This window comes from Enhydra lutris, unplaced genomic scaffold, assembly GCF_002288905.1.
Source record: "Enhydra lutris kenyoni isolate GAN:26980312 unplaced genomic scaffold, ASM228890v2 scaffoldscaffold46, whole genome shotgun sequence".
Taxonomy (NCBI): Eukaryota; Metazoa; Chordata; class Mammalia; order Carnivora; family Mustelidae; genus Enhydra; species Enhydra lutris.
Window position 1 is genome coordinate 151385 of NW_019154130.1, and position 26254 is coordinate 177638.

At 52.8% G+C, this 26254-nt stretch overlaps 1 protein-coding gene across 2 annotated transcripts in view; it reads right to left on the reverse strand.

The window, feature by feature from the left end:
* Window positions 1–26254, reverse strand: part of LOC111156409 (adhesion G protein-coupled receptor D1) — a 123497-nt gene that overhangs the window by 92428 nt on the left and 4815 nt on the right. The window contains exons 3-7 of one of the 2 annotated variants that reach the window (XM_022517284.1): window positions 21149–21232; window positions 18881–18976; window positions 17025–17147; window positions 4814–4993; window positions 1229–1483 (exon numbers count right to left, since the gene is read on the reverse strand). In XM_022517284.1, coding sequence (XP_022372992.1) covers window positions 1229–1483; window positions 4814–4993; window positions 17025–17147; window positions 18881–18976; window positions 21149–21232 — 738 coding nt within the window. The remainder of the gene's footprint in view (window positions 1–1228; window positions 1484–4813; window positions 4994–17024; window positions 17148–18880; window positions 18977–21148; window positions 21233–26254) is intronic. The other variant, XM_022517285.1, reaches the window with a different exon arrangement.

Consider the following 26254-nt stretch of genomic DNA (forward strand, 5'->3'; position numbering starts at 1 on the left):
CAAACTGGTCCTGAAGCAGATGTTCTTCTATTGTTTCCATTGTGTGAGACTGTTTAATTCCCTTCTTGCCGTAAATCACTTTAGTTGTGTTTTCTGTCATGTAATCACAGGGTCCTAACAGCTGAGGGGTTCACTGTTGGACCCCGAGGGGAGGCTGGCTTTCCACCTCCTGGTCCTGACATATCTCTGCTGTCAGTGCAGTGGCCAACCAACGGATGTTTATGAACGACTGTCATTTTTTGGCAGATTATTTTATGTTAAAATAAAGAATCAGTGTGTTCAGCTGTTGGAAGAATGAAAACGAATGAAGGGAAAGGAAGTATTAATCTTAAAACAGTGAAAATGTTGGGAAAACCTGCCACATGCAGGCACTGTGCTGATGCCTTACCCCGGTCACTGTCTATCCGTGGAGCCCCCATCCCGCAGTTTCCTCCCAGCTACAAAGGAGAATGTTGTGATTTGGAATGATTAAGACACAAAAAGTCACTTGCAACCATTCCGTGTATGTGGAAGACCCAGAAGAAGGTTCAGTGGCGGCCACGGGCTGGGAGGAGGACACAGGGAGCAAGAAGTACTGGGTACTGGACTTCCTTTCTGGGTGAAGAGACGGTTTTAAAACCAGAAAGGACAGCTGCCCAATGTGGTGAGCACAGTAGGTACCAGGGGACTGTATACTTTCAGATGGTTGCGTTTCTCTTCCCTGAATTTTACCTCAACAGAGGTGACCCCCAAGTCCCATGGCTCATCGAGGCTGAGGGAAGATTTGAGCCCAGGCTCCCTGTCCCTCGGGTCCCATCTCTGAACAACCACTCTGTACTGAGCAAGAAGGGGCATCCTCGGGGCTCCCAGGGCCCCATCAGGGTCTGGCACACAGGAAGCACTGGCTGAAACTTTGTTGATCGAATGCACTAATGGGTCTGGAATGTCTGCTCCCAAAGCTGTCCATCATCACCCACCACGTACACCTCAAAACCCCCTGGTGACCCGTAGGATACTCCTCTCAGGGTCTCTCCTCTAAGTTGCCAGTTCCTCCATCTTAGGGAACAGGTGTTCTGGAGAAGCGGCTGGATTTCTGAGGTTCATCAGGATGCCTCACCGCCTGCAGCACAGACAGCCGCCTCAGGAGAGTGAGGAGCGAGGCGAGGTGGGAAGGGAGGTGGACAGAAGGAGCCTCGTCCTCCCAGAGAGGGCAGAGCTGGCCCGCGCCCTCCCCCACATGCCCACTAACCAATGGCGGCTGTGAAGTACATGGAGATCTCGTCCGGGGTCAGGGCCCGTTCCCAGATGATGAACTCATCAAAAGCTCCGTCCTCGTAACGCTTGGTCTGGTCCTGCTCAGACCCTATCACAAGGTTGACGCTGGGCTCCCCATAGGCGTGAGACACTTTGCCACTTGGGTCAGAGGTGCTCAAGGTCCCGTTGACGTAGACTTTCAAACCCTCCTTGGATTTCCATGTAAACAGGACATGAGTCCAGTAGGGACCTAGAAAGAGCAAAGATCACTGTTCTGCTGATGTGGAAAGAGCTCCCCATGTGTGTGTCTCCTAGTTGTTTAGCACCTGCCTCTTGAGATGATTAGTCACTCTTGACCTTGGTGAGTCCTCACATGGGTTAGAATGTACACCTGACTTTTCCTCAGAAAGAAGCAGAGGGAAGAAATTACCCCTATCCCCAAAACTCCAGAAGCAGTCCAAAGAGACCTTTTGCTATTTTAAATTAGATCCTTTGTTATTCTAAATTAAAATGAAATAATAGCTAACGGTCATAACTTGTTCAAAAAATTTTTTTGGTCCTGCCTAGGCCATCACAGTGCAGGTCAATAAAACTTATCTGACAATAAAACTTATCTGTGGGCCTGATTCAGCCCACAGCAGTTGGTGTCCACCTCTGCTCTGACATAGGACATGTTATATCAACCAACATGGTGGGACCATGGTAGGACCACCCTCCCGGCTCACTCTCTTTGGCACGAGAACCACAGTCGCCAATAAGAAGAATGTTCCTCAGACTCTGGCAGCAGGTTGCCCCACAAAGGGCCTCACTTTGTTTGGCAAGTGCTGTGTTAGGCATCTCATGGGCTTGCTTCTGGAAGGAGCAGGGCAGCCTTTCAAAGGGTGTGTGCCACCGTGAGCCAGGCATCACCTTAAGTCACCCAGCAATTAGCTACTGGAACATCACCAGAATAAAAGCTTCTGCATGGCACAGGAGACCTCTAACAAAACCAAAAGGCAGAGTATGGAATGGGAGATGATAATTGCAAACGACATATCCAATAAAGGGTTAGTACCCAAAGTATATAAAGAACTGATACAACTCAACAACCAAAATAAATAATCCAATTTTTAAAGATGGACAGAAGATATGAACCATCACTTCTCCAGAGAAGGCATTCAGATGGCCAACAGACACATGAGAGATGTGCAACATCGCTCATCATCAGGGAAATGCAAATCAGAGCCACAGTGAGATCCCACCTCACACCAGTCAGAATGGCTAAAATCAGCAACACAGGGAACGACAGGTGTTGGTGAGGACACGGAGAAAGGGGAGCCCTCCTACACTGTTGGTGGGAACGCAAGCTGGTGCAGCGACTCTGGAAAACAGCATGGAGGTTCCTCAGATACTTGAAAATAGAGCTACCCTACGATCCAGCAATCGCACTACTGGGTATTTACCCGAAGAATACAAAGATATGAATTCAAAGGGCTACATGCAGCCTTGCTGATGGCAGCATCGTCTACAACAGCCTAACCACAGAAGCAGCTCGTGTGTCCATGGACTGAGCGGAGAAAGCAGACGTGGTGGGTACATATGACAGAATATTCCTCAGCCATAAAAAACGTGAAATCTTGCCTCTTGCAATGACAGGGCTGGAGCTAGGGAATCTAATGCTAAGGGAAACAAGTCAGAGAAAGACAAATACTGTAGGATCTCACTCACGTGGGATTTGTGAGACAAAATGAAAAGAGACGAACCAAAAAACAAACTCTTAACTATAGAGAACAGATGAGTGGTTACCAGAGGGGAAGGGGTTGGGGGTTGGGTGGGTGGGGATTAAAAAGTACACTTATCATGATGAAAAATAAAATAATTTTTTAAGAAGATAAAGTTCTGGGGCAGCTAGATGGCTCAGTGGGTTAAGCCTCTGCCTTTGGCTCAGGTCATGATCCCGGGGTCCTGGGATCAAGCTCCACATCGGGCTCTCTGCTCAGCAGGGAGCCTGCTTCCCCCCACTCTCTCCGCCTGCCTCTCTGCCTACTTGTGATCTCTGTCAAATAAACAAATAAAATCTTTTAAAATAAATAAATAAATAAAAATAAAAAGATAAATTTCTATCAGTCAACCAGTCCATCACCACCCAGCAATTACTCAGGCCCTTTCCTAGGGTTGGGCCGCTTCCTAATCCTGAGTCTCTGGAGAGCACTTGGGTCCTAAATGGGTCCAAAGTATTATTTATTGCCTTTGAGTTTAAAGCAAGAATAACAGATTTCTTCAGTGAACAGAGAGTGTGTCTCCAGGCAGAAATGTTTACAATTCTTCCCATTTCCCTGGGTGGGAAAACAGAGTTCGGTAGACTTTACCTTAGGACATGTTGAGGAAACCTACCAGATGCCCCATGATGTGTCAGCCCCAAGGAACACGGAGATAAGACTCTTGCAGAAGAACCTGACTTGGATAGAACATGATAAGTGCCATGAATGAGGTACAGGCCGTTCTGTGTGGGGGAGGGGGCCAAGAGTCTTTCTGGCCTGGGATCAGAGAAAGCAAATAGGCACGATTCTCCTAGCGCTCTTGCAGAGGCGAGGTGGAGAGTCAGGCTTGGGGAGAACGAGTAAGGCTCCCGGCTCACACAGGTGGCGGGTGCAGAGGAGGGTTCGACCCAGCCACTTCGGCTCCGGTGTCGTCCATGTCTTAAACAACTGGGACACACAGCCTCTTTAAATGGGCCAGAAAATGAATTGTCCTTGAATCTCTCAGAGATATCATTTCCTGCTGGAGGCCTTCGTTCTTCCCACCTCCCACTCCGTGCTTCCCTCCTAGTGCCCGGCCCGGACTGGGCTCCCCCTCAACGTTACCCCAATACTTCTCTCCCAAGTCCACTTTCCAAGTCAGACCCTCTGCTCCCCCATCTTCCTGCCCCAGGCCTCTGACTCGTGCCCAGTGCACAACCCGATCTCATGCCAAAGAGAACACAGGAATCTCCAGACAGAGCCAGGAAGACCCCACAACACCCACCTGCAAAACCCCCAGTGTCTACACAGCCGCCTGCTGCCCCACACTTGTCCCAGAGCACCCCTCCCCACCACTCCCAGTCCTCTCCTCCAGATCACCCTTCCTCCCTCAGTCTTCAGCCTCTGTTCCAAAAAATTTTCATAGCATATTCTAAATATTGCCAAGTCTATACCACTTGGGGGGGGCATGGGAAGGAGGGGGAGCAGGAGAAGAAGAAAGAGGCAGCAGGGGGAGAGGAGGGGGACAATGAGGGAGAGGAGAGGAGAGGAGAAGGGGAAGAGAAGGGAAGGAGAGAGAAAGGAGGGAATGGGAGGGAGGGAGGGAGGGAGAACTAGAAACAGTGGCCATCATGCTAAGCACCTGGTGTCCACTACTGCGTTTCACATCCCTGGGCCACGCAGGGCACGTCCCAACAGCACCTTCCCTCTAGGACACGGCAGCAGAGGCCACGCATCAGGCAACCCGAGGCAGGCACACAGCGGGGGTGGAGGGAGCACAGGCACCTGGCTGTAGGACACGGTCCTCTCCGGTCCATCTCCCCCGGCAAGCCCTGAGTGCCGAGGCCAGGCCGGGCCCTTACCTGGCGGACTGAAGGTGGCCTCCCAGGTCATGGCATTCTCTCGCGTGTACAGCTCCACGGAGCCCTTGCCGCCGCTGGAGCAGACTCTGAAGCCGTCGGAAATGACCTGTCCCCCATAAGCAAAAGGGGTCGGTCTGGACGTCTCTCCTTGTGTCTTCCAGAAGAAAGAAAACGTGACCCCTGAGGGAAGGAAGGGGACAGGGTCAGGACTGACGGACAGCAGAAGGGACCCTTCCCCAGAAGCAGGTGGTTCTCTCTGCCCCTTACTCTCCATGTGAAAAGCCTTTTTTCCCCTTCTAGAGACAACACGTGTTCAATTCAGGAGACACGGGCAATGACAACAGGCCACATTTATGAAAAGCTCACCAAGGGCTGGACACTTTCCCAAGGGTTCTGAGCGAATTATCTCTTTCAACATCATGGCAACCCCGTCATCATTCCACCTATGTAAATGAAGACACTAAGGCCTGTTTGTCCCAGGTCACCAGACCAGCATCGAGCTCCCATCCGAGCTAAACCTAGTGATCGCCAACTTCACAGACACCGATAACCGGCACCGTCCTATGCTCGCTCCTCCTCTTGGTCCAGAAGCATCTTTATGGCAACTCCTGCTACAGCCTTTCCTGCAAGCATATTTTACAAAGAAAGGAACCAGCCCATGCACACGGGCTTATAGACCACATCCTAAAACACTTCTTGCATCACCAACTTCCTCCAAGGTCCGTAAACACACCCGCACACCATCGTGCAGCGTGTCTGCATGGCGTCACATTCTAAATCGGGGCAGCTCGGGCTCCTTCAACTTCTCACTCTTCAGGCAGAACCAGAAGCTCAACCTCTGGGTACGTGTCAGATTCTATCCTTTAGGATAAGGTCCTAGTGGGGAACTTCCAGTCAAAGGCGGGGACCGCTTTTAAGGGTTTTGACATTTAGGAGAGTAATTTCCAACAGAGTCACAGAGGGGGCAGCGAAGACCCTGTCCCACAGTCTCCTCGCAGGCCTGGGTGCCGGGCTCCTCGGGGAGGAGACACAGGGACCGGAGCTGGCCAGAGGCTCCTCTGCATGTCAGGCTGCCCATCACCGCCTTCCCGACCTCTAACCGCTTCTATTCCTGCTGGGCTCACTGCCGTGAAGTTTACCCTTTCCTTGCATCTGAGTGAAGTCTGTGTGTGTGCATGTGTACACGCATGAGAAACAGACAGAGAGCGCGCACGTGGATGAGTGCTGCCCTAGCAACCTGGGGGAACCTCACGTGGGAGCTGGAGATCATCCCGGCGGCCCCACCCCGCCCAGTCTGGCCCACGTGGGAGAGGACGGTGCCCAGAGTTGATCAAAACCAGCCCGAGACTTGGGGGTTGAAGACGGTGGAGGGCCCTTCGCCCTGGGCCTTGTGTATACAAACGGCACCAAACTTGGACTTCAGGTCTTATCCTCAAATGAGATCATGGACACAGCCTGAGTCCCCAAATCAGCTGACACGTGCCATCACACAGAACCAACCACCTCTACTGTGACACCTTATGGACTGACGCATCTGTTACAAACTGTTGTCTTGTGACGATCAGACTGTATCATGTTTTGTGGGCTCCAAGCCCTAATTTCGTTCATGAGAAGCATGTAGAAAAGCATAATTTAATAACCCCAGATTGGAATTTCTCCATTTTTTTCTTTAATATAAGAGGAACTTCAAAATCATTGGCAGAGGCCTGGACCTTTCTTGACCTCTGAGAAGCTAGAGTACAACCCCACCTCAGAGGGGCGTGTGCTTAGGGCTCCCGAGGAAAGTAGAGAGCCCCCCAAGTTCCCTGAAGGACAGGACTGGCGATGGAAGGCTGCTCAGAGGTGGCAGGGGTCCCGGGACCCTCCCCGGAGCCTGCTGCCGGCACAGGACCCAGCCGCCCCTGCCCACCTGGCACCCTGGGACCAGAGCCCAGTGCGAACCGTGACCCTGCCGCCGAGCCTCCCCGCTCTCAGAAACAACCCGTTTCCCCAGGAAGTGAACACATGCATTTCACAATTTTGGTTATGAAACGAATTCCCGGAGGGTTCATGGAAGTTAATTTTTTCCAAGTATTTTGTTGCGTTTAGAAATTCCTTTTATTCAATCCCATCTTGGCCAAATGTCTTTCTGTCCAGGAAGTAAAAGAAAAAGAAGGCAGTCGGTTTGGCATTAGTTAAGGGTGGACACTGCCTGTAAACGAGCATTTCGTTTTTGCCCACGTAACCTGCACAATAATCACTCCTACCTGGGGAATAGCTTTTTCCTGAAACATCTATTCACATCTTCCCAGAGTCTCAGGAGCTCACAAGGAGCCTTGAAGGCCAGCAGCCCCCAGGAGTGCGGCCGCAGGTGCACAGGCCATCAACACAGCGAAGAAACAGCGGAAGGGAAAAGAAGTGAGTGTGATGACTGACAAGTTGGTTCCCCACTTCTTTCTTCCTATGAGCATTAAATCTGAGTCTATCCAGAAAGAAAAAATGAAGAGAGGTCTTTCTCAACAAGACGCAGAAAAAGAAAAGAAAAACATCGTCCAGATGCGGCAAGAAGAGACGGATGCAATTGAGTGCAGAAATACAAAATTCTGCAAGGCAAATAATTTACCGTAACAACGTCAAAGGGCAACTGGCAATCCAGGGGGAAAAAAGCTTTGTGTGATACATCTGACAGTCAAGGAATTCACGTCCTTACTATGGGAGAACACCCGATAAAGGCAGGCACCATCACCAGCATTTAGTGGGAAATTCCCAGGAGCAAGGAGGACTGCTCTAAGACTCGCACTCGTATTAATTTTTAACCTTTCCAACAACCCTGTGAAGCAGGTGTGATCGGTGTCCCCATTTTACAGGTGGGAAAACCGAGGCACAGAGAGGCCACACAGCAGGCGGCAGGCAGGACTGGAACTGGGCAGGCGGGCTGCGGTAATTACTGCTCCATTCCACTCTGTCCCGGAGACCGCCCGTGTTTCGGAGAGCACACGCTCCTGGAATTAAACTACAAAGCTCCTTGAGAACTGCAGCAAGAAAAGAACACACAGCAAAGCCCCAGGCCAAGCGAGGAAGTCTTGGTGAACACACTGTCCTCTCTGCTGCTTTGTAGTGGGCGGGAGGGCAGCTGGCAGGGGTGGGGCAGGGGGACTTCCCAGGTAGAAGAGCAGCCCTACCCAGGCCCAGGGACTCAGTACGGTGTCCCATACGCCGGTGGTTCAAAGTGGACCCAAGCAGCTGTGAGCGTAGAGGGTGCAGCCACCTGTAGGCCTTGTGGCTGGCATGGCATCCAGGTGCCCTCGCCCAGAAGCTGCACCTCTGTGTGCCCTGGGAGAGCCGAGTCATCCTGCCCACCCCGGTGTCCTCCAGTCTGGGTGGCACCTCCCACACACCCCGGGTGATCTCCGGGCGGCATCCATCAGAGTCACTGCTGGGCCCAGGGTCTGGACCAGCAGTCTCACACCCGGGTGCCTTCTAGAGGATTCCGAGCGCGGGACGTGTGTGTTCTGCAGAGTCTGAACACCTGCGCTCAGCCTGACACAGAGTGTTCCAAAGCAGCTGCAATATGTCCCATCCCACCTGCTTCCGGGTCATGTGACCCGCCCCCCCTTACCCACCAATCCTCAGAGCCAAGTTCCCCACCTGCCCCGGGCCTGACTCGACACAGAGGGGACAGCAGAAGTGACCCCTGGCCCAGCCCCAGCTGCACTCCCTGTCCTGCAGCTTCTACTCTCCCTCTTGAGCTCTGAGCCGGCGCGGAAGTCCGGGCCACACACGCGAGCACAGAGGCGCCAGGGCGAGAGGGAGGGAGCCTGCGGGGGACCCCAGGCCTGGCCGCTCCCTGACTGCAGCTGTGACGCCAGGACTGAGAAGGGCCCGCTGAGCCCAGCCAGCCTGCGGGACTGGGAGACGCGACCCCAGCCAGCGTTCCGCACTGCACAGCGAGAGCTGACCCAACAGTCTTACCCGAAGCCCCTCGTGCATGAGCCAGTAGATCCCCCCCTTCTGCTTAAGTCTGATCGAGGTGAGTTTCTATCGCTTATGATGACTCAGCTGACCCCACTGTCCCCCCAGAGGCCCCACAAGGAGGTACACACGCCTCCTTCCCTCCTTCCTGACATGTTGGGTTGAGGGTTCAGGGAGGGTCCCAGAGCGGCGCCTGCCGACCCTCCCTCCTCTCCTGCTTACGAAGGTACTTGGGTCCAGCTGGAGGCGGCCACTGCCCATTGAGACCATGACACGGTGGAGAGCAGCCTGCCGGGAATGAGTCCGCAGGACAGTTACCTGAGCCTGAGGGACAGGCTCAAGAATGTTCTGGAATGGGAAACAGCGTTCACGTCCAGGGGCACCAGCTTCAACTCAGCGCCAAGCTCAGGGCTCGGAGAAGACCCGTCCCGCAGCTGCGGCAGAATATGCAGACCGGGCGGTCAACGGTTTCTCACCTCCCCCAGCCCTGTCACCTGCAGACGCCCGCTTCCAAAGCCATCCTATGACAGAGAAGCTCCAGCCCACGAATGCAGGGGCACCAAGTTCAGGACACTGCGGTACCCTCCCTGTTTGCTTCCTTCATCCCGCGGTTGTTTATGGGGGGCGAGGGGCCGCAGATAGACGGGCGCGCAGACCCGCAGGGTCGCTGGGCTGCTGCCATCACCGCCGTGCAGGCCCAGGGACAGACAGACTCAGAACACAGTCACACAGGGCTCTCCGGAGGGACCCCTGGACTCGGTGTCAAGAAGGGACCCCGGGGGCCTCTGACCTGAAGACCAGGAGCGGCTTCCCAGAGCAGAGCAGGTCACTTGGGAACTGAGATCTGAAGGAAGGGGCGTGCTCCGACAGGGGAGGGACCGTGGGGTGTGGAAGGACCCCACTACCCTGGGTTTGGGGCAGCGCGTGGTGGGGGAGGGGAAGAGAAGCGGAGAAGGGGGAGCTGCGTGCGTGGGCCTCTGAGTGCCGTGAGCTTCGGAGGGAAAGCGGAGGCAGGGACGCGGCCCAGGTGTCTGCCGTAGCTGCAGTGAATCATCAGCACCCGACGGCCTCGTAACAGCACGCGTGGACGCTCGTCCAGTTCCGGAGGCGAGAGTCTCACAGGGTAAACACAAGGTGTTGGCATGGCCGTCCTCCCTCCAGAAGCCCCAGGGGAAGACGTGTTCCTTCCCTTTTCCGCTTCTGGAGGCGCCTGCATCCCTTGCCTCGAGCCCCTCGCTCCCCACTCAAGCCAGCTGTGATTGTCTCTCTTGGCCTCCCCCTCCTGCGCCCTTGGAGGACCCCTGTGTTCACTGTGGCCCACACACGATCCGGGACCGTCGAGGCCCCTCGCTAATCACACCAGCAACGTGGGTGAAGGGTGACATTTTACACTGCATGTTCGTCCACCGTCCCCTCCAACTGGAAAGGTCTTTAGAAAGAGAAAGAGCCTGTGCAGGGTCGGGAAGGCCTTCAGTCTGAGCTGGCTGGTGCCATCTGACACACATACCAGGCAGGCACATTGCACGTTCTCCCAGAACTGGGGCCCTGGGTCCTTTATTTACTGCGTGAATAGAGGCTGGCAAGGGGCCCCCCCAGCGACTGGGTTCTCAGTGGGTTTCCGGCAGCGCGGCAGCTGTGCAGGAGAAGATCTGGGCGTGCAGGGCTCCGAGGGGAAACACCCACCAAGTGCTTCCACAGAGCACAGGCCGGGAGCAGAGTGACAAGGCGAGTGTGGGCTTTGTGGATCCCCCGAGCAAAGCTCCAGACACCTGGGGACGGTCGACCAGCAAGCTTGCCACCTCCGGTCCCAAACCCTCATCTCCTAAGACGCTAAAATGTAATCTCCGTCCCCACAGTCAGCATAGTGCTGGCGACGATGATATTTTCTACCTCCGTATTTTTGAGAGTTGGTAATTCTACAACCTAGGGTCCTAGACACCTGCTCTGAGAGAGTTAGGCACAGAGATGCGCCTTGACATGACACGAATTACAGCACAAGGGGCCACTTCCTCCTCAGTTGTCTGCTCTTCTGACAGCGACAAGGAGAAAACCTATCTGCGTGTAAGTCACGCTCGCGATCCCCATTCAGCAAAGAAATACCGCGTCTCAAATGCGGAGCCCTCGGTGGGCACTGGTCCCCCAAGTAGAAGTCGGTAACACGGGAATCATTACTGGTTTTCAATTTGTGGGAGGGACATCGTTTCTTTTCCAATTCCATCCAAGGGGATGAAATTTAAAGAAAAACACTAAGTACGATAATAGTTCCGGTAATAAACACATATTGAATAAAAATTATACAAGTGGTTCAAAAGTGAGTAAAACTTAAGGATCACTGATCTTAAGAAATATTCCACCATTACCGGAAAGGTAGATAATTGCATCATCCAACTCAAACCAGTTAAAGTGAGTGATTCTGCCCTGGATGGTTGTCTAGTGTGGACACCATCCCACCTGTCGCCACACTGGCTGGGTTGTCTGCGTCAGGTGAGCTGAGCTCTGGGCATCGGCACCCCGCCTTTCTGCCCACATCAGGACTGTGGCGATAGAATCATGTCTGTCTGGCAAGCTTCCCTGGTATGATTTCCAAGCGACCTGCTGTTGTCCATTCTCCATATTGTGGACACCCACGTGCCAGAAGACACAAAGAGAAGAGCTCATAAGATGTTCTTATTCATCCTAAGAAACATGGAACTACCGAGGAGGAAGAGTATGGCTACGTGTGGTCATCCATGAACACAGCAGGTCTTTCCCCCAAGGTGGGACGTGAACAGGTATCGACTCCGTGGCCCAGAGTACAGTGTCTTCCTTCACGACATCTGACTTCAACTTGGCTCCAAGAGGCCGTGAGGATAGTGAAACCTCGATACTATATCCTCAGGGCTTTTATTTAATTGTTTCCAGGTCTGTAATTAGAAGACAAGAAGTAACAGCCAAAGAACATGAGAGAGATAACACCATGAGGAACAAAAACATAGAGAGAAGAAGAGCCAGAGGTCATAGTGGCAGAGAAAGGACCACCGACCCTGGGTGACGGATGGGGATTTCCATCCTCAGGCATATCTGGGTTTGAAAGGGTAGGAGAACGTGCAATGTATGGGACACAGGAAAGACAGAGCAGAGACACAATGGGACAGTGTCTCTTGGACTCCACCATGCACGACAGAGCCCGCAGACGCTAAAGCCCATCCGGCCAGGAAGACACCAGCCATGAGCGAGAAAGCCAGGTGGCTTCACAAAGGGAGCTCGGGCTGTGGGCTTTCAACACACAGCACGCTGCTCCTCAGAGCAAGCCTTTTCCAGGCCAGATACTGGCTTCTGCCCCCGCACAGACAAGAGGCTCTCTCTAGCTGCTTCTTTACACACCGGGCACCATAGCAATCCCTTCCACTCCGCCGCCTCCCAATCACCACCCCTTCCAGAGAGCGACAGTGTGAGCGGTGTTGGTGCGCACCAGCCAGCCTGGGAGGGAGCACCGGGGACCCAGGAGGTCAGAACAGTGCGACCCCTCCGAAGGGCATCCCTCAACCCCAGCCACCTGCCTCCAGGGTGCACCCGGGACTATGGTTGCGTTTTCTGATTTTTACAAAGAGAAGTCAAAAGTACAGATCTGACTTCTGAAATGTCTCCTATACAGGAGTTGGATATGAATTAAAAAACAGACATTTAAAGCCCTGTGGGAGGCCGTTTCTGCAAATTTCCTGAGCTGGGATATTTGGCTAAAAACAGTTTAGAAAGCTTATTAAACTATAGAAACCCCTGATTAGACCCACCTAATGCTACAAACAAAACACATTCGTGGGATAGCCAGCCGCGGCCAGTGTGGGGTCGGGATCCATGGGGATCACCTGGAGATCCCCGCTAAAAGTACGGGTTCCCGGACCTTGTCCACGGAGATCTGGATTCAGTAGGTCCGTCCTGGACTGGAGCGTGAGAACTTTGACCCTCAACCGTCTCTGCAAGTGACCCTGCTGCTTGTGGCCTCTAAATGATACTCTGGACTCACTGCCCCGAGCCAGCGTGCTGCTCTGGCAGGTCTCACACACCTCTGTGCCTCAGTTTCCCCATCTGCAATGTGAGCGTACAGGTGAGTACTCCCCAGAGGACCATCCACTCCACAGGCTCCGACGTCCCCGTAACCCCAGACTGTCCCGGGAAGACGGTGACTGGATCCATGCCCAGCCTGCATCCACCAGACCCCTCTGGAAATTTCTTTCCTGAAACTCCATCCTGTACAGAGCTCAGCATTTTGCTGGCAGCCTCCAGGATTCAGTAACCTCGCGCAAAGGGGGAGAAGTCACCTCAAGCCTGGGAAGGAAACGCTGCTGCCGCCACGCGGTTTCAGCGGCCCTCCCAGTGCTTACAGGCAAAAGAACTTCTGGGCACGAGCGGAAAACGCGGGGGCCCACGGACAGGGGAGCGAAGGGAAGCAGGTGGTACAACTGCAAGACCGTCTTTCCTGCCAGCAGCCACCGTGACTCAGAGTTGAAATGGCATCAGATGTAATGGGCAGAAGGCACCCAGGAGAACTGGGCCCAAGCTCAGAGACAACTGCTAAAGGTCAGAGGAGAACAAGGACGGAAGGGGCTCCTTTCCGAGCAGCGAGCAGCCGGACAGACGCGACGGAGAAGCGTCGGAAGGCAAGGAAGCATCGGAAAGACTGACTAGACTCTTGGGCTCAGTGACACGTAGGAAGCATCTGTGATGCTGGTTTTCATCCCCAAAAATACAGCAGTGACCACGACAGACAGTCCCTGGCCTCACAGAGCTGCCCCCGCATAGGGAAGAAGGATGGTGAACCGGCCATTGCCTGCCGTGCCTGAGCTGGAGAGGAGCGGGCAGTGAGCCCCGGGAGCACAGCAGACGGACTCACCTGTCTGGAGGGAACACCTGAGCCGAGCCCCCAAGGTCTACAGGTGGGGAAACCAGGTGCCAGAACCTTCCAGGAAGAGTCCGTCCCCGAGCTGAGCTTCCCCACGTGTGCACTCGCCGCTTGTGGGGAACGAAGGGCAGACACCTGGGCCTACAGGAACACAGACTGTGTTTCCTTAAGTTTGTGTTCAGGAGCGGCTGGGCGTCCGAATGCCTTCTTCCCTCCCAAGACCGTCAAAGCTTCCCCAGTCTGCACCCAGCGCCCATGAGACGCTTCCCCACGAGGTCCCGCGTGCAAGAGGGAAGCCCCACTTGAGCCGGCAGAAACGCAGAAGGCAGAAGCAGATGGAGCCCGGGCCCAGCGGGAGCAGGCGTGGGTGCAGGAAGGGGCAGCGGGCAGCCTGGTGGGGGGCGCTCGCAGGCTGGGGGGCATAGCTTCCCCGCCCTTTACGCCGTTTTGAAAAGCTCAGACTTCCACTCTGCTCCTAAGAACATCCTCCCCCACCAACCCTGAAATAAAATCAGCCCAAGTCATGGATTGAGACCACAAGAGAGTTTAGAAATAAGGACTATAAAAATAGTTGACCGGGAGGACAGGGAGCAGGGAATGTCTCTGTTCATTTTGATGTTAGTTTTTCTCATACAAGTAATGGGCTATACTCCTGAGCCCACTATCGCCACCAAAAAATCCCAGAGAAACAGAGACAAACGTGGAGGAGGATGGGATGGGTGGATCAGGAAAGACCCCACATAGGGTCCCCGTGCCCTTCACATCTGACCACCCCATCCTCATCATTCCCGACGTCGTTCTTGAAGTCTGCCTGCCTTTTTCTTTTTCTTAGTTCACCTGCTTTTAAGGCTTGTGACTTACTGATGTCTCCTCCTAAACCATGGCTAGGGAATCACATTTCTGTTTGTTCAGATAAACACATAGTCCTTACTGTCCTTCACTGCCCGGCGTCCCCCAAATTCCTCCCACGCCCTCGGTGCCCTGCAGGGACGTTAATCTGGAAAGCGCTGGGCAGACCTTCCCTGTGCTCATCTTGCTGATCTGGACCCCAGAAATGCGCGCTCACACGGGCTGCAGGCCACCTATCTGAGTGCAGGGTGCACGCGGGGGCACGCACACCATGGTCCTCAGATGTCATGTGTGCTCAACTCCCCATTCCCGGGAAGAGGGTTGCAGACTGAGAAAGGGCCAACCTCCATCCAAATCTGCAGGAAGCCTCACAACAGCCCCATCTCTGGGAGCCAAGGGTGACGTGAGGTTTCCCGGGTCCAATGTCTGGCCCTACTGGAAAGACATTCACACGGTTTGAACGTCTCCGGCTAACTCCAGCACACAAGAGGCCGCTGTCACAGGGGACACAAAGCCAGCCTTCCCGGCTCTGCTGCCACCCCACACTCATTTGTCCCAGTCTTTTTGCAAATGAAAGGAGCTAATACGAGTAACGACCTTGGTCTGGTGATCATCACATAGTCAGCGATCAATACCATTGGGTCCTTATGGTCAGTTAGCCCCCTTACAGGTGGGGGTATCGCCCTCCAAGCAGGCAAGCTGGGGTTCTCGTTAGGACAGGTGCCCAGGTCTGCAAATGTTCCCGTGGGGCCATAGCCGAGGAACCTCTCATGGCCACGGGCTGCACCTGCCAGCACCCCAGTGGCCCCTTCCGGCCTCATGGCAGCCTCGAGAGGAAAAATTATCCCTGACCCGTTTGACAGACACAGACTCAGGTGACGCGGTTGCCTGAGGTCACGGCAGTTGGGACGAGGACAGGGACTGGAGCCCACGCTCTCACTGTGCTGTGTCACACCAGCACCATGGTGGCGAGGGCTGGGGAGGCAGTGACGACCAGGGCGACAGTGTCCATGGCACTGGGGGGGTGCTAGGCCATGCCCAGCCAGAGTCATTGGCGGGGAGAAGGGCTCCTTTCTCAAGAGAAACTGGAAATCCATATATTTAAATGAAAGTTTTTTCTTTTTCCACGTTGGCAGCTAGTTCAAAACCTTTGAACTCCACGCCTGCCAAGCCAAATGCGGCCACAGGCTGGAGCCAGCCCAGAGCCCCGGGGCTGCGGTCTCGGAGTTCAGGTGAAACTTCCCAGGGCTCGGACTCCCCCGCAGTACCCTCACAGGGACCCCTGTGAGAGCTGGTGTCCCTGACATCCCCCCCCCCATCATCACAATTCCAGGACCCACGCAGCCCAGCTCTCGAAAGACCTAAGACCACCCCCCCAACAGAGCCAAAGCAGCGGAGGACCTGTCCCCCAAGAGAAGCCGCTCCCCTTGGCCTGGCGCCCCACCCCCAGCCCTCCTGCCTCGCGGGCTCTCCTAGTGGCCACAGCTGAGCCAGGGCTGTGTTTCATTTAGAGAAACAAACAAGCCTGATGTGTTTATAGTGCTGTCTGACTATGTTCGGATGGCCCGAACACCGGGTTTGTAAACCTGGCCGTGGTTTTGGACCTCAAAACCATTTCTCGAAATCCTGGGTTCTGCAAACTCCAAAACATATCCCTCCCCTCCAACCACCACCACCACCATGTGTTTTGCCCTGTTAAACTTGTTTGTTTTTCTTGGAATGAAGTCCCATGTCCCCAAAATTGTGTGTGACAAGTTCATCACAACATTGTTTTGAGGCCGTTGGATGTCCGAAAGGCCTTCGCTTTCAGAAAGGCTGGTGTTACACTGTTTCTTTCCTCCCCCCCGAAAGAACATTCTCATCCTGCGTGGGGTAGCAGAACTTGAAGGCCTGAAGCTGATTCGGATGTCAGACAACGTTTCAGAGAGGTCTGAAGTGTGGCCCAGATAGCCACGGTCGGGACCTCTGATGCTGGAAAGCAGGTCACTTTCCACGGGAGAACAGGGCAAGGACACATCCGGCCCCTCCACTGCCTACACCTGCTTTGTCCAGGACACTCTTCCTGCCATGGGCCCGCAGCCCCTGCTGTGGCCCACCCCAGCCCCCCGCCACCACTCCCCAGGCTCGGGGAATGAAAGAAACCTGCCCAGGGCAGGAGTGTCACAGGCCGGCCCCGCCCAGGGCCACTGTCCACATCCCAGAGTCAGAAATAACGTGGTGGGAGACACACCACCAATTTACTTCCCACAAAGGCCACAGCCCCAGCCAAGTCCCATGTGACATCACCGCGTCTATTTCTGTTTTTTTTTTCTTTCTTTCTTTACAAGATTAAATAGTTTGCTCTCACGTCTCCACCAGACGGTACTTCCGTCTTTCTCAGTGTCCAGGACATATCTCAGGTTAGAATCCTGGGCCCCTGCACCACCACCCCTGCATCCCCTCCCACCCACTGCCTCGTGTCTGCAAAGACTCTGCAGCCACAAGCTGGTGTCCCCGCCCGCCGGCGCCCAGAGGAGGCGGCGTGTCACTCACCATCCGGGTCACACTGCGCCGGGCTGCTGATGCAGGAAGCTCTGTACCTCCCGTAGTAGAGAAGGGTTACTCCTTTCTCCTCCTTGAAGTAAATGCCCTTGTTGACCTTCCCCTCCATGATGTCTACATTAGAAGAGCGACAACATCGGGCGTCAGCAAGTGTCAGACTTACACACAACCTACACTCTACTGTTCATGTCCATAATATTGTGTGCCCTCTACATTAACATTAATGCTTCCTATTTAATATTAAACTAGTCCTAGTGAAGTTAGAATCCTGTAACAAGAAAACGTGACTACTTCACAACAAATTGATCATAGTAATATTTTGTCATCAATGACTACTATATTAGCACGTACTGTGTGCTCTACAGTAACGACACTCTAATCCGTTGGCTGGGGATTGGGTTCCCAGGAGCGATGCGGTGACAGCCTCCTCCTGTCCCGAATTTCAGTTCCGTCCACAGGCTTCCAGAACCCCTCTCACCCATCTTGTAAGTGAAAGGCTTAGGTACATGTTTGAACCTAAGTACCACCTGTGAGCTCTCCTTGGAAGTCCCTAATCCTAGACTGGGAGCCTACAATTCTGCAAGAATCCATGTCTGGACTCTGGGAGGGAATCCCGGTGGGGCCTGCCAGGTCCAGGCGCAGTGGCCATGAGCCCCCGTTGGCCCCCACCGCTCCATCCACCCCTCTGTCTGGCCCCATTCCTACGGCAAACGTCCCTGATGGTGTGAGTGTGGGGTAAATGGTTTACAGGACCGATAAGTGAAGACTATAAAAACCAAGTGTGATTAGGCATTTATTGTTCATTGGGGTCAAAGTCGCCCAGATATCTCCTCTGTCGAAAGGACACTTACCCACTGCCCTTGAGCTGTCACACAGCCCGGGATGCGCAGCCGCTTGGCTGAGCTCTTGGGGCCTGATGGCTGCCCCAGTGCAACTTTTCCAACAGCCACTGTCAAGGGGGAGAGCCCCTCAAAGGGCCTCCATGCGCTTCCTCGCTGTTCTAAACTCATTTTTTTTTTGCATATCTCATTTATTGCTGGGGAGCCTATATACCACAAAACTAAACATATCGTAAAAGTTAAGTTAGCAGTTACATGATTGAGCTGGGCCATATGAACCCCTCAATAAGATGTCGGACTGCAAAGATTAATTTTGGAAGGCAGACCCCTCACAGCTGAAAAAAGCGATCAGATTAGGTGTTGCCCCAAACGCAGAAGGCACGAGGCCTGAATAATCCGAACGGACTTTCCACACTGCTCCGGGAGCCGCCACCATAGCTGCTCTCCCTCCCGCTTTGAGCTGCGTAGGAGAAATAGGAAACATATGGGCTCGGAGGTGATTAAGTCAGATAATAATTTAACCCTGACTCCACTGGGTGTTTGGTAAGGCAGCTCCTAATAATTAAATAAAACTCCAGCTGCAGAAGACATGCTGATTTTAATGTTTGTAAGAGATCAAATTTGGGTGGAGGCATCTTAAAATCCGTTTCCATTTTCCATTCCAAGGGTCTGCTTTTCCTCCCCTCAAAGAATATACACCACTGAAAAATCCAAACAATTTCTATTTTTAGAAAGTATCTCGTGTCTGTCTCGGTCTGAAAACCAGCAGCTGGCTCGGGAGACCCTGGTCACTGATGCTTACGAGCATCAAGGCCTTGCGGTTGGGAAGGGGCACTATGTCCAGACCTAACGTGAAGCGCTTCTTCCCAGCACCCCGGGTCTTGGACTGGAGGCCTGATCACCCGCCGAGACGAAGTGCTTTCCTACAGAGCCCAATGGAACTGGCCTCCAGACTCCTTGCAGATCCCAACGCGACAGAACACGGGACGGGAGGGTACAAGTGCTCACCTACGGTTGCAGACAGATTTGAGTAGGCAGAGTCATTGGTACGAACAAAGGTAGAGTTATGGGAAGGAAGCACAGTGAGGTTGTGGGTTCGCAACACTGGGTGGGACAACAAAAAAGAAAAGCACAACACATGAGTGACATGAGCAACCAATGGAACCCGCATATCTCTCAACCTGACGTGCACCGAGCGGCCATTTCCCAATGGCCAAGCACCTTGGATTTTCTCGCCCGACCTCGCCTCCCCGCCACCCCTGCCCTCCCGCGCACTGGGCGCCATTGGGGCCTGCCAGTCCCAGAGCCAGGGCGCCGCGGCTGCTGGCTGTCGCCACAAACACGGGTTCCAGTTTGCCACATCCAACGACCTTAGATATTCAGGTGAGAGATACGGAGCCGAGCTCGGCCGCACGGCAGCCTTGACGACAGGGTTCATGTGGTGATGTCACGACAATGGACGAGCCAGGACACAGCATGGAGGCAATGGCATGATATCATGACACGTGGACACAACAGAGGGTTCAGCGACAGATAACACGACTGCGGGAGCACGAGATGGCTTCCAAAGCCATTCCACGGTCCCCGGCATCAGACTGTGCCGACGGACCCTACTCTCTGTTTCTGGAGACACCTGCGATGGAACTGAAATGGGCCAGTGTGCATCCTTGTGTGAGGATGGGTCAACGGCCTGCAGGGACACCAGCACCCTTCGTGTGTTCTGGGACACGCGTGAACACACTGAGTTTCCCGGGAAGTTAGCACATCGGTCAACAAAATTCAACCAGAGCCAATTGGGTCTTGGCAATCATAGGGCTTTACGAGAACTCCCTGAGGGACAGGTGTTCGAGACACCCAAAGGCACTGGTTTGATCCCAACAGTGAGCTGTGGTGAGCGGTTGGGACAGGAATATCATTATCTGAGCTACTGTTTGAAATAACGACTAAAAGGTGACTTTCTGCATCCTAAACTGGGAATCACGTTGATAGCGCCTTTCCACTGCTGGGATGGTCTTTCCTCACAGGGTTTAAAATAAAGGCCCTGGGAGGAGAGATGAGATTGTAACAGAGGGGAAAGCAGTCCCTCTTAACCCGATCTGGTCGTGTAATGACCTCCACAGGGAGCTTACATCCCCGTGGCTCAGACCTTTCGGACAAAACACGGAGCTCCAGACAGGTCTTCCGTGTGGGGCACTGGCTCGCCGTGTGCAAGTGGAAAGGCAGGAGGGGCACTGAGGGCTCCTGAGCTGGTCTTGCACTGGTGGGCCCTTCCACCACCCAGAGGTCCCACTCCTTGACGGCCCCACTCTGGGGACACCGGTGGCCCAGATCCCAGCTAGAATGTTTCCCAGTTTGCAAATTTTAAGGGAAACGTCTCAGAATCTTAGACGGTAATTTATGGCAGCACGTGAAGTCCCAGGGGTGTGGAAGACGCCGGCGTGCCAGTGTGGAGAGCATCGTCGTCAGTGGCGTGCGGATTTTTTAAAAACCCCACTGCACGGAACTGGAAGAGACCCGACGTGAGCCTGTGTTGTGCCGGCGGCAAAGCCCTTGCTGCCTACGACATAATCAAGAATGGCGAGGAAATGGATATTGAAATGCGAAAGCATCCGGAAGCACCAACCACTTATACTGGGGACAAGTTTCTTACTGGAAAGGGAGACAGTGCTCAGGGGCATGTGGGGCTCCTCCTTGGGGCCAATGCCTGAATTCGGGCAGATAGAGACTGTGCTTTCCGGGGATTTGGGAACGTTGGGAGCATCTTGGGAGATGTTCGGTCTTTTCAAAGTAGTAGCCAGTGATGTGTGCAGAAGCTGACTGGTCGGTGGGGGTACCTCTGCCGAGGGAAACAGCAACCCCCCGGACGTGCACAGTTGTGCCGGTTGTCACGCCCCTCGGCAGTCGGCTCAAATGCACCCCTGGTTTGGCAGGTCTGTCTACCTAGAAAATGGACACCTAGACCCGTAGGCAGACTGACCCACCACCTGTAGCTTCAGCCCTCCGACAGCTGCTTTCGCTTTAAGGTTATCGGAGGAAAGCACACACATTAATGGTATTTTGAATCACAAGTTCTGTCCTTCTGTGATAAAAATATATCAAGCTTCTGTAAAATACTTTGGGTGAACAGTGATTGGGAGAAGACCCCCAACAGGCACCAATCTCCGCTAATCTCCTGGCTTCCAAATGGACGCTGTCCACGTCTGTGTCCCCTGATGGCCCCCCAGCCCCGTGTCACCCGTCCCTGCGGCCTCGGGTTCTCTCACCACCCCTGTCTACCTCCAGTTGTGTCCTGAAGCTCATGGATCCCGTCCACATTTTCCAACGGCCAGTAATGGGAAGCAGACGCCAAGACCTCAAACCCTGGGGGGAGAAGAAGAAACGTGTGAAGTCAGCGTCAGGAGGGCAGAACACTCACCTTCCACCGTGAGTGGAGGGAGGAGAAACATCACGGGATGCAGGATTCACTGAAGAGGGATTTGGATAAACTCAACACTTTGAATAAAGGACTCTTAATAAATTATAAATGGGTGAATTTTTCCTTAACAGGATAAAGCATGATAAACAGGAATGAGCGGATACCTCTGAACCGAAGGGAACAACAACCCCCATGCATCAAGGGGCCCAACGGGAAGCGTGTCCGTTAGGGTCAGGAGAAAGGCAAGAACCTTGTTCTGTTATTGCTTATGCTGTTTTAGAGGACATCACTGGTGCAGTCAAGCCAGGGAAAGAAATAAGGTTAAAATGGTTTTTTTTAAGATTTTATTTATTTGACAGAGAGAGAGACGGCGAGAGAGGAACCCAAGCAGGGGGAATGGGAGAGGGAGAAGCAGGTTTCCCACTGAGCAGGGAGCATGATGCGGGGCTTGATTCCACAATGCTGGGATCAGGACCTGAGCTGAAGGCAGATGCTTAATGACTGAGCCACCCAGGCGCCCCAAGGTTAAAAGGATTTAAAAAGAGGGGGAAACTGGCACCAATATTACTGACATCATATAAGGCTCTTGACAGCACCTCCTTGTTTTATTGTAACAATAACTTGTCAGGTAATTATCTTGTTGGATTATTTGTAGAGACGAGGGGCCGAAGCTGCCTCAGAAATCGCCCCGCTGACTTGGTTTGACATGGAAGGCTCACTCCGGGTCTCCCCAAGGCAGCTCCTGGTCTTTCTGCTCTCACCCTCCTTCCGACATACTAAAAATTAACCACTTGCGGATTTCCTTTATGACCCTTGCACTTTGAGTAGACAGGATCTCGTGCAGACTGACCGTGTCCTATTCTGCTCATCCCACTTAATACCCCATGAACTGTTTCATTTATTTGCTCCTACCCAGGCTCTGTGGTGGGGTCTTAGGGATAGTCCTGGGGCCATGCCCCACCCCAACATGCTCAGCCCCTCGCCCAACTCCAATCTGCTCCTGGATTAGTGTTCTGTGATTAGTTCCCAGAAGCGGACACAATGGTCCAGATGATGACATGATCATCAAACTCCCAAAGGAGATGCCAGATCACAGAGAAGCAAAAATTAATAAAGTCATCTGTGTTATTCATTGTAAAAAAATGTTTTAAGAGGAGGTGACGAGGTCGTTATTTTCAAATGACGTATGCCTCATAAGGAGAATGAAAAAACGAGACATCCTTACAAATAAGGAAAGAATTTGGTAAACGAAGCCTGTGACCCACCAGGAAAGAAGTGAGTAAGGAGGTTTATACAGATGTGACCCGCGAAAGTCAACAGTTTCCCTGTGTTCAAACGATAACGCGAAAATGGAACGGAAGAGGAGTTCTCATTTGTAAACATAGCCCACGAAGAGAAGACATTTAAGTGCCAAAGAATGAGAACCGTACAAAATTCTCTTGGAGAAAACAATAAAGTAATACCGAGGGATGGACAAGAGCCCTTGGATAATGAAGAATTTTGTAACCTATTTTTGGGAAAGAGAACTCCAAGTCATAAAAATGTCAACCCACCCTTGAATTCATACCTGACACAAGGAGAGTTGTTGTAAACATCCTGAGAGATTTTGTGTGAGAGAAAGCTCATCATCTAGAAAAGTAGACAAGCAAGAAAAACCCACAAACCTGCAGGGGGACGGCGACAGGGGTGGGGGGCCTAGCCCCTCCACAGTGAGACCATCACAAGGTCACAGCTCCAGAGAGGATCCAGAGTGGCATACAAGTAGACGGTTGGGTGGGAAAGACCCATAAGTACCGCCACGCACTCGTGAAACCAGCTTATGACAAAAGTGGGCTTTCAAACCAGAGGAGCAGCACACAATGGAAAGGCTCAGGGCCAACTAGCCATCTGCAAAAAACTGAGATCCCTAACTCACTCTCTCCACCATAACATTTCCAGAAGAACAAACTTTACACGTAGGGACACCTGGGGGGCTCAGTCAGTTAAGCATCTGCTTTTGGGTCAGGCCACAATCCCGGGGTCCTGGGATCGGGTCCCGTATCGGCCTTCCTGCTCAGCGGGGAGTCTGCTTCTCCCTCTGCCTGCCACTCCCCTGCCCCTGCTCACGCTCTGTCTCTCGCTCTATCGCAAATAAATAAAATCGTTTTTAAAAAAAATTTTTTAGGGGCGCCTGGGTGGCTCAGTGGGTTAAGCCGCTGCCTTCGGCTCAGGTCATGATCTCAGGGTCCTGGGATCGAGCTCCGTATCGGGCTCTCTGCTCAGCGGGAAGCCTGCTTCCCCCCCCCCTTCTGCCTGCCTCTCTGCCTACTTGTGATCTCTGTCAAATAAATAAATAAAATCCTTAAAAAAATTTTTTTTAAAGCCTTCAATGCAATGAAAAAATAAAACATAAAAGCTTATGAGGAAACCAGGTGATAAATCTATGTGCATTTTTAAAATATTTCCATACATAAAAATCAATCAAGCTAAATTGAACTGGGAAGTGATGTTTATGTAATACATGTGACAGAAATGTACTGATTTCTTTTTAAAGGAATGTATTGAATTTATTGTCCTCATTAAAACTCCCACTATTCAGAAAATTTAGACCAACAGAACATTGGGGCAAAGGACAGCAACAGGCAGTTCAAAGAAAAAGGAACGCAAATTATTTTTAAATTTATGAAAAGGCGTTCAACACTGCTCATCATTTTCAGAGGCGAGCGTAAACTGCAATGAGCTCCCTGTCCCAGCTCACCCGGCAGACGGACAAACAGTTAGATGTTCTAAGTTGGCGAGTTCTGCCACATTTTTGGCAGAAGGTACAGTCTTTCTGGAGGGCAGTACCACAACGACGACACAAATTTTAAGTGCACTTTGAGCTAGTAATTCAGCTCCTGGAAGTTTGTGCTAGAGACAGACTCACACCTGGGATCAGAGAGCTACATACAGGGGTATTTGTTGCAAGACCTATGTATTTTTTATAGTATCGAGAACACGTGAACAAAGACAATGTTTATCAGCCAAGGAGCCGGGTCCTAAGGACGGAGCAACTACTCAGTGGACCAGGACGTCATTAGGACAAGGCTGATACACGTGTCCTGATGTGGAACATTCCTCAAGCTGTACTGTCAAAAAATCAAGGTGAGAGAAGAATGTGTTAGTACCAACTGTTTGTGAAAAATGTAGCTGTTCGGCAGGCAAGGTGGGAGGGAAGGATGGAGAGGAGGAGAGAGAGAGACTTTGCATGGATAGCCCAGAAATGGATCGCCATATTTTAGGGCCAAGGAAATTGAGAGACTGGATGGAAGACGTGAGAAGATTTCTATTCCTTTCTATTTCTTTTCTTTTTTTAAGATTTTATTTAATTATTTGACAGACAGAGATCACAAGTAGGCAGAGAGGCAGCCAGAGAGAGGGGAAGCAGGCTCCTGCTGAGCAGAGAGCCCGATGCGGGGCTCTATCCCAGGACCCTGAGATCATGACCTGAGCCAAAGGCAGAGGCTTAACCCACTGAGCCACCCAGGTGCCCCATTCCTTTCTATTTCTGTCCTATTCAAACGTTCGTACGTGCATTCCTTTAGAAATTCAAAACATGAAGACACATGGATTCGCCAACGTTCACTAGAAATGGTTCTACTCTATCCACACAATATGGAGACTCTGACATGTCATTATCCAGAACACTCATTTCCATTTCTACCATGCTTTTCTCCACCGCCACCACCCCCCCCCCACCGCCCAAAGTGTAGGATATTCGTTTTGAAGAGGGGAAACATCATTGACTTGTTATTCAGGTCATCTGGGGCGGGCGGGCGGGGGGTGGGGTGGCGGATCAGAAAAGGGAAGGACATCCCTCCTGCAAAGAACAGGTGCGGAATCTTCTTCACAACCCACATTGTCATCCAGTCAACACTGTGGATGGTAAGTCCTTCCCTATCATCCCCATTTTCAATCGCCCACCACCCGTTCTGGGCGCAAAGGCTGACAGAGTAAAGGGATGGTGGCCTTGTTCGCACAGGGAGCCCCCCCAAGCTAGCAAGAGTATGTGAGAGAAGGGGGCTGGGGTCCGTGGAGGGCCTGCTATCCCACATCCCTGCACTTCCAGCAAGGATAACGTCCCACCATGTCGCCCCAGATGTCACACATGGACCACACTGAGATGGTGGGGTGGAGGGATGGAGATGCACAGTGGCGGGCTTGCACAGTGAAATGTGCACGGAGGCCCGGCCGGGAGGATGCTCATGAGGACGGACGGTCTCCCCCGCCCACCCCCCACCCCTGGCAGGCCCAGAGCAGCGAATCACAGCAGGGCTGGAAATGGGAGCCACCGCGGTGGGGCTGCCAGTCTCGGGGGGATGAGGGCTGCGGCCCACTGGGAGGTGTGTGTGTGTGTCCCGCTACTCCCCGCCGGTCCCTGCCAGTCCCCACGGCTCTGCAGGGAGGTCTGCCCAGCACGGCCAGTTCTCCCCCTTTTAGGGAGAAGTCAGAAACCCAGATCCTGGAGGTTCTTTATTCACAATCTCCCTAAATCTTAATGTTCGCAATTAAGGTGATTATTTTAACTAAAGCATTGGGCAGTACTAACAAATTGTGACTAAGAAACTAAATTTAGCACGTAGGTTCCCCTTTAGAACCTCAGGCGTAAAAGCCCACAGTCCTACAAGTGTCATCAGATCGGGCAAATCTCATCCTTTGGGGACCAAGAAAGACCCCCAGGAGCCATGTACCCAAAAAGAAGGGGACCTGGGATGTCCATGTTCTACAGACATCCCTGTTTCCATGGATGAACCCCGTGAAGTCTGTGTGTCTGCTTCAACACATAGTCAGCCTAATCATTACACGGCTCCTCCTGGGACCTGTGGCCCTAAAGAGTAAAATGCGGGGAGAGGGAGAAGTATTTGGCTGACACCACGACGGTTATAACGAGTTCTCCAGGAACAAATTCTCATCCCGATGCCATGTGCTGGACTCAGCCTGGTGAGGAG